General features: G+C 38.6%; 1 protein-coding gene across 2 annotated transcripts in view; it reads left to right on the top strand.

The window, feature by feature from the left end:
* The first annotated feature begins 1,265 nt into the window (after positions 1-1,265).
* LOC148853490 (calmodulin-binding transcription activator 4-like) overlaps positions 1,266-12,455 on the top strand; it is a 60,483-nt gene continuing 49,293 nt past the window's right edge. The window contains exons 1-4 of one of the 2 annotated variants that reach the window (XM_088941580.1): positions 1,266-1,959; positions 2,822-2,947; positions 3,101-3,216; positions 5,757-5,845. In XM_088941580.1, the coding sequence (XP_088797706.1) occupies positions 1,950-1,959; positions 2,822-2,947; positions 3,101-3,216; positions 5,757-5,845 (341 nt within the window). In that variant the 5' untranslated portion in view covers positions 1,266-1,949. The remainder of the gene's footprint in view (positions 1,960-2,821; positions 2,948-3,100; positions 3,217-5,756; positions 5,846-12,455) is intronic. The other variant, XM_088941581.1, reaches the window with a different exon arrangement.

The following is a 12,455-nucleotide window of genomic DNA, read 5'->3' on the forward strand; positions in this document are numbered from 1 at the left end:
TGGTTATAACCAAATGAGGTACATATTGGTTGTCATATGGGAATGGGATTCATATGACAAATGCAGCCAAAATGTACAATATTGATGGAGAAACAAAATCAATTCTTTTTTGGGGCCTAAGCCAACCATTAAACAATTAATAGTCTTGATACAAAAGAGAATTCTCAAGAAGAGGAAGAGCAATACAATTTAGAGGATTTGTACACATTATATATGAGAGGGAATAACGAGCAAGGTTGTCAACAACCTTATTAGCATCCTTTCCCACACATAGCTATTGAACCTTCCAATTAGTAAGGCCACTATTGAGGGGATACGCCCATGAACAAGACGGAAATCATCCTACGTTCCAGCAGGAATATTGGACAATCCTTTGCATCACCTTCAAAAGATGGATGATTAATATGTAGAGATGAGAGATCTGATCTATAAAGCTTCAATATTGCTTCAAGAAATGTTGTGGCTTCTGCAAAAATGATGTTTTCAAAATCAACAAAAGGAAAGGATGCTTTCAAAAGCAAAAGCATGTCTTCTAAAGTTGATCTACTATTTACCATATAATGCATTCAATACTTGAAATTTCTTTTAGTGCTGCTTTAAAAGATCTATGCTTTATTTTCATCTATGTTCCTTTTGGGAAGAGTGTAATTACAAATGTGTTTATCTGCTATCATTTTTATGGACCTTACGTACATATTTCTATTTGTCGTCTTTCTAAATCTAATACCCTTTCCAGAGTCTATATAGAAGGTTTAAAAATACCCTTACCAGATTTTGCACCCAACATATTTGTATTTATAATCTTTCCAAATTAATTAAAAAATAAAATTAAGAAATATTAACTAATATTTTATAAATTAATACCACCTTACCTACCACATAATCACAACTGCACAAGGAATGACTGGAAACCACGTCAGATCTGGATTCAGCGATGAAATGATGGCACTTGGCAGGACATGACCAATTAAGTAGCACGTGCACAAAGCAAAGAGGGAGAAATAATTTGACTAAAAAGTTTTTCTCGGTGATCCAGTATATGCTTGTGTCCCTACCGGCTACCGCATCCGCATCGGAGATTTTTAGTGTTTCCGCCTTGTACCTGGAAATTCGATGGATAGTTTGGGAAGCAGGAATTGGCAACCACAAAACTGGAATCTTTTTAACGATTCGTTTTTATATGAGCTGGATGGATCGTTTGCCCTCTACTACCATCATAACGGTTATGGACAACTTATATAGTATACTCCCACCCATTTGCACTTGATAATGGTCCAGACTCCAGAGACTCTTAATCCCTCCTTACGCGTCCGTATGGGCATACCTCATTTGTCTTGTCTGTAATCTGTATGGCATAGCGCCAAAATTCGTCACGTATCGGTCGTCAGTCGTCAGTCATCAGTCAGTGGACATACGACAACTATCCAGTATTCAGTATTCTCGCCGTTGAAAAAGTAGTACGAAAGCCTTTTACTGTAGTGTGGAGGATTCCATTGTATTGTAGCAGGAATTTCAATACGATAGAAAGCAAATCAAGCTCGTGTCAAGCTCAGCAGCTCTAAAACAGAGAAGCATAACAACAACAGCCGAAATATCGTTGCAACTTGCTTCCCCCTCCAAAACTCCCAAGTCGCTACTCGCGAGTCAAATTTATCCCCTTTCGTTGAAAGTTGAAACAATCATCATTTTCTGCAGTTTCTTTCTTTTTCTTCTCATCAGTTACCATGGTTTAGAGCCGCTTGACTCCGCACCGTGCTTTCCGATTCCTCGAATTTTCGGTTTGTCTCCGACTCCAATCCATTTCCTCCACTTTTGTTATCCCCACTGGTACGACTACTTAATTCAAATTGTCGGGGTTCGCTGCATTGAAATGGTCGCCACCGAGTGAAGGACAGAGCTTCTATGCAAGTCGTTGAGCTGTAATTTCTATTTTCTAGGGATCGAACACGATGCAGTCCGGTAATATTCTACTTTCTTTCTTTTCTATTTGCATTTTTATCCCCCCTTTGGAAGTTTGTTCTGCCTTTCTATTCTGTGAGCTTCAATTTGGTAAGTTGCTCCCCCTTTTCTTTTTCTTCTCTTCTGTTTCTAGCTGATAAAAGATCAGCTAGAATAACTTGTGTTGGTTTTCAATTTTGAGTGACGTAAGGGTTAAATATTTAGAGTTCACATCCGCTTGAGTTGTTAAATATTTAAATCTTAATTAGTTGAACTCTTGAATATAATCTTTTGTTTTTTTTTTTTTTTAAATTCTCTTTATAGTGATCTCGTTGGTTTTCTTTTGATCTTTTATCAGTTAGTTCACGTTATACTAATATGTTAGTTTCTTTCTTTCCATATTTATATTTCTTTTGAAAAAAATAAATTGAACTCTTCTACATTTATCTGGAGCTAATTGGAGAAAAAAGTTTATTTGGTTTACTATTCTGTGGCCCAATCCGAGTTGGTGATTTTACGAAATATCACCAGTTTGTTTCGCCCACCTATTAATTATGTATACCTGCTGTAAATTTCTCTTAAAGCGTTCATATACACATTCTTCAACAAGAGAAGGTTTGCATGTGTGAGTCTCATTTGTAAGATTGCTTTTGATGATTTAAGAGTGTGGCTAATTAGTTTCTTACCATTTCAAAGCCACCGTAGGAAAAATGGAATCATAAGGCAGACAGTATGCTTTCACCATTGTTCTTGTTTACTTATTATTATTGATTTCTTGGTTTAAAAATTAAGCATGTTATTTTGATCATAGTCCTACGTTGTATCTGCAAATACCTTTACTGTTCAAGTGTTTTGACTTTTCTTTATTCCTCATTCATTGCAGGATATGATATCCATGAGCTGTTCCAAGAGGCTAAAAATCGTTGGCTGAAACCTGCAGAAGTTCTTTTCATTTTACAGAATCATGAAAGTCAGAAGCTCACTGAAGAGCCCCTTCAAAGGCCTCCAGGTAACCTTTCTAATCTCCATAGTTTAATGCAATATATTGTTCATTGTGATTTTGTTTTCAGTTGTTTTGGATGCCAGCTCCAATCATTCTTTGTGCATAATTCCTTATGTTCATAGTGTCATGCCATAGCATCCTAACTGACTGCATAAACAGGTGGGTCTTTATTCCTTTTCAACAAGAGGGTGCTTCGTTTTTTTCGTAGAGATGGTCATATTTGGCGAAAAAAGAAAGATGGTAGAACAGTTGGGGAAGCACATGAGAGGCTTAAGGTTTGTTAAAAGTTGGGAAATCACATGGTTATTTTTATTTGCATTGTTACTTTGAAAATGTTTGATTTGTGTTTCCTGATTCAGGTAGAAAAATTTCAACAACTTGATTTGATCTTTGTTTTGATCTACAATTAAGTATCGGAATAGAGAAAGAAGAAAACTACTGTTCATGTTACATTTCATAGCCACTTTATACCCACTAAACAACCCCTGGATATGTACTGTATAATATTTCTTTTAACATAAACAACCAAATTCCTAATTCTCCCTCTCAAGTTGGTAAATATATAACATACAATCTAGGCTTGGAAGTTGGAACAAATAAATTCAACCTGAGGATGACTTATGGACTTTGGTAAACAGATTAGTGGGTTAGCAAACTTAACACATTTAGTTTAAAGATCCTGATTAAGAACTTTCTTATGAACAAAATGATAATAAACTTCAATGTGTTTAGTTCTCTCATCAAGGCCAGGGATAGATGCAATATGGATAGCTGCCTGCTTATCAAAATCAAGATGCATAGGTAAGTCATAGAGGTGCCCAACTTCTTTAAAAGGTTCTTTAGCCAAACTAACTCACAAATTGTATGTACCATGATATTGCATTCTTCCTTAGCACTTGATCTAGCCATAACACTTCCCTTTCTACTCTTCCGAGGTAAAAGATTACCTTCTAATAAGGTACAATAGCCTGTAGTGGACCACCTATCAAAAGAAGAACCTACCGAATTGGTATTAATAAAGCTTGAATTTAAAGTACGTACTCATGTACATGATTTTTTTTGCAATAAGCCGTAACTAGGTGATTCTTTAAGTTATTGCAGTATATAATAATGAAATCCAATTAACTTTCTCCTATTTTATCTCATGTATTTTCTCCTATTTTAATGAAGTCCAGTTAAGCTTTCTCAAAAAAACCTCCATATTAGTAAGCTAACAAAAAATGAGATATTCGGGTTAGTGATATTAAGATAATTTAACTTTCCAACTAACCTAAGATATTTTCTTGGATAAATTAGCACCCCTTGATCGGCCTTCAACTTGATGTTGGGATCCATAGGAGTTGCATTTGGTTTCAACCCTAGTAACCTTGTTTTTTTTAACAGTTCAAGCATGTACTCACATTAAGACATACCATCTCTATCTGAGAGTGAAATATTTTGATCCCAAGAAAGTATCTCAAGTTGCCTAAATCTTTTATATGAAACTTTCCTTGGATAAATGATTTGATTTCTCAAATTCCTTCAAATCATCTCCAGAAATAATGGTATTATCTACAATTCTATGTAACCAACTGAAAAAATTGCATTGAATAGATTTTTTTTTTTGAGACAAGGTAAAATAATTGCATTGAACAGAATTATGGCAAAAGATAGAGTACTCCAATCAACAACATATCTTCACCCAAATTCATTCACTACTAAACCTCCCCAAGCCAGGTATTCCGAGGTAGTTTCGCTCCATGATAACTTTGACCATAGCAATCTTGTTGGCCACAAGAGAAATGTCATAGCATAATCAACATTACTACTCTAGGAAAATCTCTTGGTCATAAGATGAGCCCTAAATGCTCCACTGACCCATCAGGAAGGAATTTAACAATGTAAACGACTAAACCCTACAACAACCCATGGTCATCTTACCTGGTTGGAGTGAAACAAGTTCCAAAATACATTTATTGTGCAATCAAGTCATTTGTCTTCTATAGCTGTCCCCCACCCAGGATGAGATGTAACTTCTTGTATGGACTTATAAATCAAAGTTAAATATAAAAAAGAGATAAAGCTACACATATAGCAACACAAAGAAGCATAAGAAACACTTCAATAGGATGTGCAATGCAAGGCCTTTTACCTTTATGCAGAGCACTGGGTATGCTATGTTTTTTTGCAGAGGAACTATAGGAGGCTCAGGATCTATTGACTCTAAAAAAACGTGGTGGTAAGGCATCGTTAGTTTGCAACTATGTATAAACTTGTAGAATTGATGGTTTAGGACTTGGGAGGTTGAACAGCAATAGAAGATGAACTTCTAGTAACAGGAAGTGGAGCTAGAAGAAAAACAAAGGAACCATCAGTAGAAAAATGAATACATTCAAAACTGTAATTTTAATTCAGAAATAGCCTAAGAAAGCATTGCACAGCCTTAGGATCAAGTTTATGAAAGTCATGCTACAGATTATGAAAGTCATTTTAACGTAGCTTCTCCTATCCTATAAACATATATTTTGTGCTTCCTAGATGAAGCACAGTACCTCCAACATTTCTTTTCAACCCACATTACAATTATACATCTGCATGTGCTTGGATTTATTTCCACAATAGTTTAAGGTTCATACAAGTGCCAAAGAGATAGTTTACATAATTTCGATATTATATATGTATAGAATAGGGATTTTGGCTGCAAACAAGATATTTTTAATGTTAGGATGTTTCTAAAGAAGAAATTGCGTCTATGCTTCTAAAATGTCCATCCGATGCATCTTTATCTATTTGGTTCTGAATGGCAGCTTGTTCTCATTTGTTTCCATGTGGCTAGGTTGGAAATGTTGAAGCTTTAAATTGTTATTATGCACATGGAGAACAGAATCCAAGTTTTCAGAGGCGAAGCTATTGGATGCTTGATCCGTAAATGTCTCTTGCTTCTATTGAGTTTGTAGAATATATACCAGTTACTCTGCAATCTTTCTGGCTATAATATTAGGACCTTTTCTTGTTTTTATTATTTTCCAGGCATGAAGACCTTCTATAATTTCTACCAGTCATTTGTTCCCTAGGAAGTAAAACTTATAATTATGGAAAGATTCATTCTTGTACTTCAAAATTGAAGAAGAATGACATATTACATGGGATTTGATTTTTTTTTGATGTGTCATAGCTATCACGTCAGTACTATATAATTTTTCTTTTTCTTACCAGTTATGTCCATTGATTTTAAACAACTGTTCTTATTTAAATTGTGACTCCAGGAATCCATGATTGACACATTTATCTTCAATATGATATGATTTCACTGGTGTTATTGAACTATAGAAATTCATGAGATGACTTCAATGGAATGAGGTCCTGTTTTTTGAGAGGATAATCTCAAAGAGGAAGTGGGACTGTATGCCTAGTGAAGTGAGTCATGAAAGAAATTGTGAAGTTTTTACGCTCATGCTACAGTTGCCACCATGACATTTCTCCATTGGCTGCATGGAACAAAAATAATTAAAGAACAATTTGGTATAGTATAATTATGAAAAATTTTAAAATAAGTAGGACTAAAACAGAGTATATGACATTTAAATTTAGTTCTAATAGGAGTGTAAATGAGGATATACTTAGGATTGGAGACCAAAGAATTAGAGCAGGATGGGAAAAACGGAGAGGTGCATCTGGACTTTTATGTGATAGGCAAATACCACTTAGACAAAAAGGAAAGTTCTATGAAACAGTTGTAAAGTCAGCTATGTTGTATGGAGCAAAGTGTTGGGCAGTCAAGAAACATGTCCAGAAAATGAGTAGCGGAAATGCGAATGCTAAGATGGATGAGCAGAAAAACCAGAAAGGATGGGGTCGGGAATAAAGAACTTAGGAGTAGCCCCAATAGGTGATAAAATGAAAGTAGACTAAGATGGTTTGGGTTATGTGCATAAAGACCATCAACAACACCAATTAGAAGAAGTGATTTGTTACAAGTTGAAGGGGCTAGGAGTAGACCAAAAAGGACATGGGTAGAAGTAGTAAGAAATGAATTAAGCATTAATAATTTAACAGTTCTATGGATTTTAAGTAGAATGGATTGGCAAAACAGAGTTCATGTAGCCGATCCATATAGTTGGGATTGTTGAGCAGGAGAAGAAGAAGAAGAAGAAGAAGAAGAAGAAGAAGAAGAAGAGGCTACAGAGTTGAGGCCTCAAAAACTTAGCTTTAGTCGAGTGAAGTTTTGCATTTATACTATTCTGGCCGTACATAACAATATGTCTACAGAATTACAAAAATACCCCTGCGGGTACTAAGTCTGTGAACAGTACATATAATACACCTGTTAACACTCCCCCTCAAGTTGGGGCATAGATATCAATCATGCCCAACTTATCACAGAGACCTTGATGTCTGGAATGGTTTAGCCCTTTCGTAAATAAGTCTGCTAGTTGGTCTTCAGAGCTGATGTATGGAGTGCATACTTCGCTTGTGATGATTTTCTCTATGATAAAATGTTTGTCAACTTCAATGTGCTTTGTTCTATCATGTAGTGCCGGGTTGGTAGCGATATTGATAGCTGCCTTGTTGTCACAGAGTAGAGTCATGGGTTTACCAACTGGAAAACCCAACTCTCCCAATAGATTCTTTATCCACATACCTTTGGCTACTCTGTGTGCCATTGCGCGGTACTCAGCTTCAGCACTGGATCTAGCTACCACGGTTTGCTTCTTACTCCTCCAAGTAATAAGGTTTCCTCCTACAAAGGTGCAATAACCACTAGTAGACCTTCTGTCACTTTGAGATCCAGCCCAATCTGCATCTGTGTAAATTTCAACCCTCAAGTGTCCATGTTTCTGGAATAATAAACCAGCACCCGGGAACTTCTTAAGATACCAAAGTACTCTCTCTGCTGCTTCAAGATGGGTGGACCTAGGTGCATGCATGAACTGACTGAGGACACCAACAACATATGCTATGTTTGGACGAGTCATAGAGAGGTACAACAATCTTCCTACAAGCCTTTGAAATCGCTTCACATCCTTAAGAGGTTCACCTTGGTTGTCACTTAACTTATGGTTGGGGTCAATGGGAGAGTCAGTTGGTTTAACCCCAATCTTTCCAGTGTCTTTAAGCAAGTCTAGGACATATTTCCTTTGGGAGATGAAGATACCCTTTTTTGATCAGGCAACCTCAATTCCAAGGAAGTATTTGGCAGGTCCTAGATCTTTCACTTCGAATTGAGTGGCAAGGAAGCCCTTCAAACTTTGAATTTCATCCTCCCAGTCACCAGTAACAATTATGTCATCCACATATACTATTAGGGCAGCCATTTTACCTTCTACCCTTTTTACAAACAGTGTGTGATCTGACTGACATTGCTTGTATCCCCTCTGCCGAACTGCAGTATGAAATCTGCTAAACCAAGCTCTTGGTGATTGTTTCAGCCCATATAAAGACTTCTTTAACTTGCACACTTTCTGTTCACTTCCTTGAGCCAAAAAACCGGGGGGTTGAGCCATATAAACTTCCTCTTCAAGGTCACCATTCAAGAAGGCATTCTTGATGTCGAGCTGATGTAGATCCCAATTCAGATTGGCAGTAAGAGAGAAAAGTACTCTAATAGAGTTCATTTTGGCAACAGGGGCAAATGTCTCTACATAATCAACTCCATATACTTGAGTAAAACCCTTCGCCACTAAATGAGCTTTATACCTCTGCACAGATCCATCAGCCCCATGCTTAACAGTGAACACCCATTTACATCCAACTGGAACCTTACCCTTAGGGAGATCAACAAGTTCCCACGTGCCATTCTTATGAAGAGCATCAATTTCTTCCTTCATGGCATTTGTCCATTCTGGTACTGAGAGAGCTTCTGCCACATTCTTGGGAATAGGGATACTGTCAATGGAGGTAAGGAAGGCACGAAATGAAGGTGAGATGTTCTCATAGGAGACAAAGTTGGAAGTTGGGTGTTTTGTGGTGCACAACCTAACACCTTTCCTGTGAGCAATAGGAAGGTCAAGATCATTAGCAACAGGGAGGTCAGGACTATCATTGGGAGTCAAGTTACTTGAGAGAGTATGATCTTCCCCCAAGGAGTTTGATGGCACTTGAGGTACAACTTCTGGATTCTCCACAAGTCTTGAACTTGGTTGCCTTTTATGACGACGAGAAAAAACACGGAAAGGTGGAGGATCAGGAAGAGAAGGGGGAGAAGGAGAAGGATTAGGAAGAGGAGGAAGCTGAACCAGTTTCTCCTCATGCCTACACTCCCCCTGAGGAGAAACAGGAAAGAAGGGCTCATCTTCAAAGAAGGCAACATGCATGGAGACATAGAATCTTTGAGAAACAGGATCGAAGCAACGATACCCTTTCTGAGAGAATAAGTATCCAAGAAATATACACGGGATAGCACGAGAGTCCAATTTCCCCCGAGTGGGAGATAGGTTTTGGACAAAGCACTGACAACCAAAAACACGAGGAGGGATAGAAAGAAGAGGGGCCTTAGGAAAGAGAAGCTGATGTGGGGCTTTGTACTCCAACCAACAAGAGGGCATTCGGTTAATGAGGTATGTTAGTGGTGTTAGTGAAGGGGTATTTCAGTCTTTGTACTTGTTGAGAATGTTGATGTGTACTGTTATGTTAGTTCGAGTGCCTCTTACTTAAAGAAGGGCACTTAAGTCTTTTCCAATAAGTTAATAATATAATAACAGGTCTGGCCGAATCTAGGGAGAACTTTTTCTCTAATTTGAACCAGTCCTTTCTCTCTTTTCTTTCTTCTTCTTTCCTCTCCTACTTCTTGCTGTTTACTTTACTTTACAGTCAACGAACAAGACAGAATTCTAGGGTAGGTCGAACTTCAACATGGTATCAGAGCAACATTAAACAAATCAGACTTGCTAGAATTCTGTCTTCTGCGCATTCGAACTAGGGTTTCTCAGCTGTGAGTTGGAGACTGGGAAAAGGGCTGAAAAGGAGTGATCACCCTCGTCCCTTGGAGGTTCCTATGCCTTTGATTGTGTCGTTGGTGATTGGTTGCTGTGGTTTCTAAGCCCTAATTAGGGCTGGTACGTGTGGTGCAGTGGTCTCTCAGTCCTTCGTGTGGTTGGCCTTCATGCGATGAGGTAAAGTTTTTTTTATGCATATTTTCTGTTATGGAATACATGAGAGGTGTAATACAGTTCGTATGATGGGTTTTCAGATCATAGTATGCTAGGGTTTATTCTGGTTTGTGTGTGATTCGAAGGGAAATAGTGTCTACTTAATGGTGAAACTTCCGGTAGCTGTGGATTAGGGTTTGTGGTGTTACAAGTGCGGTTTTCAGCATTAATATTGCTGAAATCAGTGTGCAGACTATGGTGAGTAGGGTTTGTGGTGTTGTAGTTTTCAGCATTTAATACTGCTGAAATCAGTGTGCAGATTTTGGTGAGTAGGGTTTGTGGTGTTGTAGTTCTCAGCATTTATTACCGTTGAAATTAGTGTGCAGATTTTGGTGAAATGTCTGTGTGTAGTGTGTAGTGCTCAGAATTCAGTGATAAGGGAGTTCGACAATGGCAGATAACAGTGATAGTAAACCTAGTGTCATGATATCTATTGACTACTTGAATGTCCAAATGACCTCCATTAAACTGAATGGAGAGAATTATGTCCCTTGGGCCAAGTCTGTAGAGGTTTTTCTGAAGGCGAAGAAGAAAGTGAAGAACATAAGAGAGGAGAAACCCCCGGCTAATTCTCAGGAGTGTGAAGACTGGGAACGGGAAGATGCATAGATCATCACATGGTTGTGGAACAATATGGAACCCAGAATCAGTGTGAACTTCATGTTTCTTGACACAACCAAAGAGGTGCGGGATCATGCTAAGAAACTATATTCAGGTCAGGATAATACCACTAGGGTATATCAACTGTATTAGGAATACTTCAATCTGCAACAGGGAAATCAGAGCCTTGAGGAGTTCTATGCCAGTGTGAGAAATATCCGTAATGAGTTAAATGTCCATCATCCTCTCACTTCTGATGTCAAAGTTCGACAGCAACAACGAGAGCAGCTTGATGTGACACAGTTTCTGGTGGGGCTGAAGTCTGAGTATGAACTAGTACGAGCCCAGATACTAGTGGGATCTGCTCTTCCATCTTTAGAGGAGGTGTTTGCTCGTCTTCAGAGGGCTTCCATCGAATCTATGGATTCTAGTGTCTCAGATAAATTAGCATTTGTAGTGTCGAGAGGTCAAGGTGGCAGAAGTGGGGCTCGAGGAGCCCAGCCTGGTAGGAGTGGTAGTGGTGGATCTACACATATCCGTGGTGGTGGTCGTACTGGAGGCAAAGATTTAGGGGGAGCTCGTGGTAGAGGGCGTGGCTCGGGTCCACGGAAGTGTACTCATTGTGGTTTGGATGGACATACTATTAACTACTGCTATGACTTAATGGTCCTCCCTCGACGTGGGCCAACCATGCCATGACTAGTGACACCAGTTTCAGCTCTAGACAGGAGAACCGGTCAGCTGACCCGATGCCTTCTACTCCCTCAGATGGTCCAGGTAAGGAGATGGTGAGTGTTCCTCGGGATGAGTATGAAGGATTTGTTCAATCCAAGTCGCAGTAGAACACAACTACCTTTGCACACTCAGGTATGGCTTGTTTGGCATCCACACCCAACCCCTGGATTATTGACTCTGGAGCTTCCGATCACATGACGGGAACTCTAGGTGTGTTTTCATCTCTCACTCATTGCTCAACATCACAATCTGTTACCCTTGCTAATGGCTCCACATCATCTATCTGTGGTGTTGGTAATGTTGACCTAGACTTTGTATCCCTATCCTCTGTTTTATATGTACCTAAGCTTCCATTTAATCTTATGTCTGTTAGTAAGCTGACCAAGTCCCTTAAGCACTCCATCACATTTTACCCCTCTATGTGTGTTTTTCAGGATCTCAAGACGGGGATGAAGATTGGTGGAGGGCATGAAGCCGGTGGTCTGTATTATCTTGATAGTGGTGGAAGAACATCAACAACCCTTCAGTCATCCATTTCTCCTCTCCAGTGGCATTGTAGATTTGGTCATCCTTCGCTGAAAGTGTTGCAATCCTTAGTCCCTTCATTGAGTCAACTTTCTGTTTTAGATTATGAGTCATGTCAATTTGGGAAACACCATCGTGTTCCCTTTCGTTCTAGGGTCGATAACCGTGTGTCGAGTCTTTTTTCTTTAATTCATTCAGATGTTTGGGGTCCTTATAAAGTGATATCATATAATGGATACATATATTTTGTTATTTTTGTTGATGACTGTTCAAGAATGACGTAATGAAAGAAAGAAGTGAATTATTTGCCATCTTCCATAAATTTTATGCTGAGATCCGCAATCAATTTGGCGTTCACATCAAAATTTTCCGTTCTGATAATGGTCGTGAATACTTGTCTTCATCTTTTCAAGAGTACTTGGACCAACATGGCATTATACACCAAACTTCATGTACCTACACTCCGCAACAAAATGGGGTTGCTGAGAGAAAGAACCGACATATTGTAGAAACGGCACGCTCCCTCA

Source organism: Nelumbo lutea, chromosome 4, assembly GCF_056320005.1.
Source record: "Nelumbo lutea isolate HS-2025 chromosome 4, American lotus-T2T, whole genome shotgun sequence".
In the NCBI taxonomy this organism is placed as follows: domain Eukaryota; kingdom Viridiplantae; phylum Streptophyta; class Magnoliopsida; order Proteales; family Nelumbonaceae; genus Nelumbo; species Nelumbo lutea.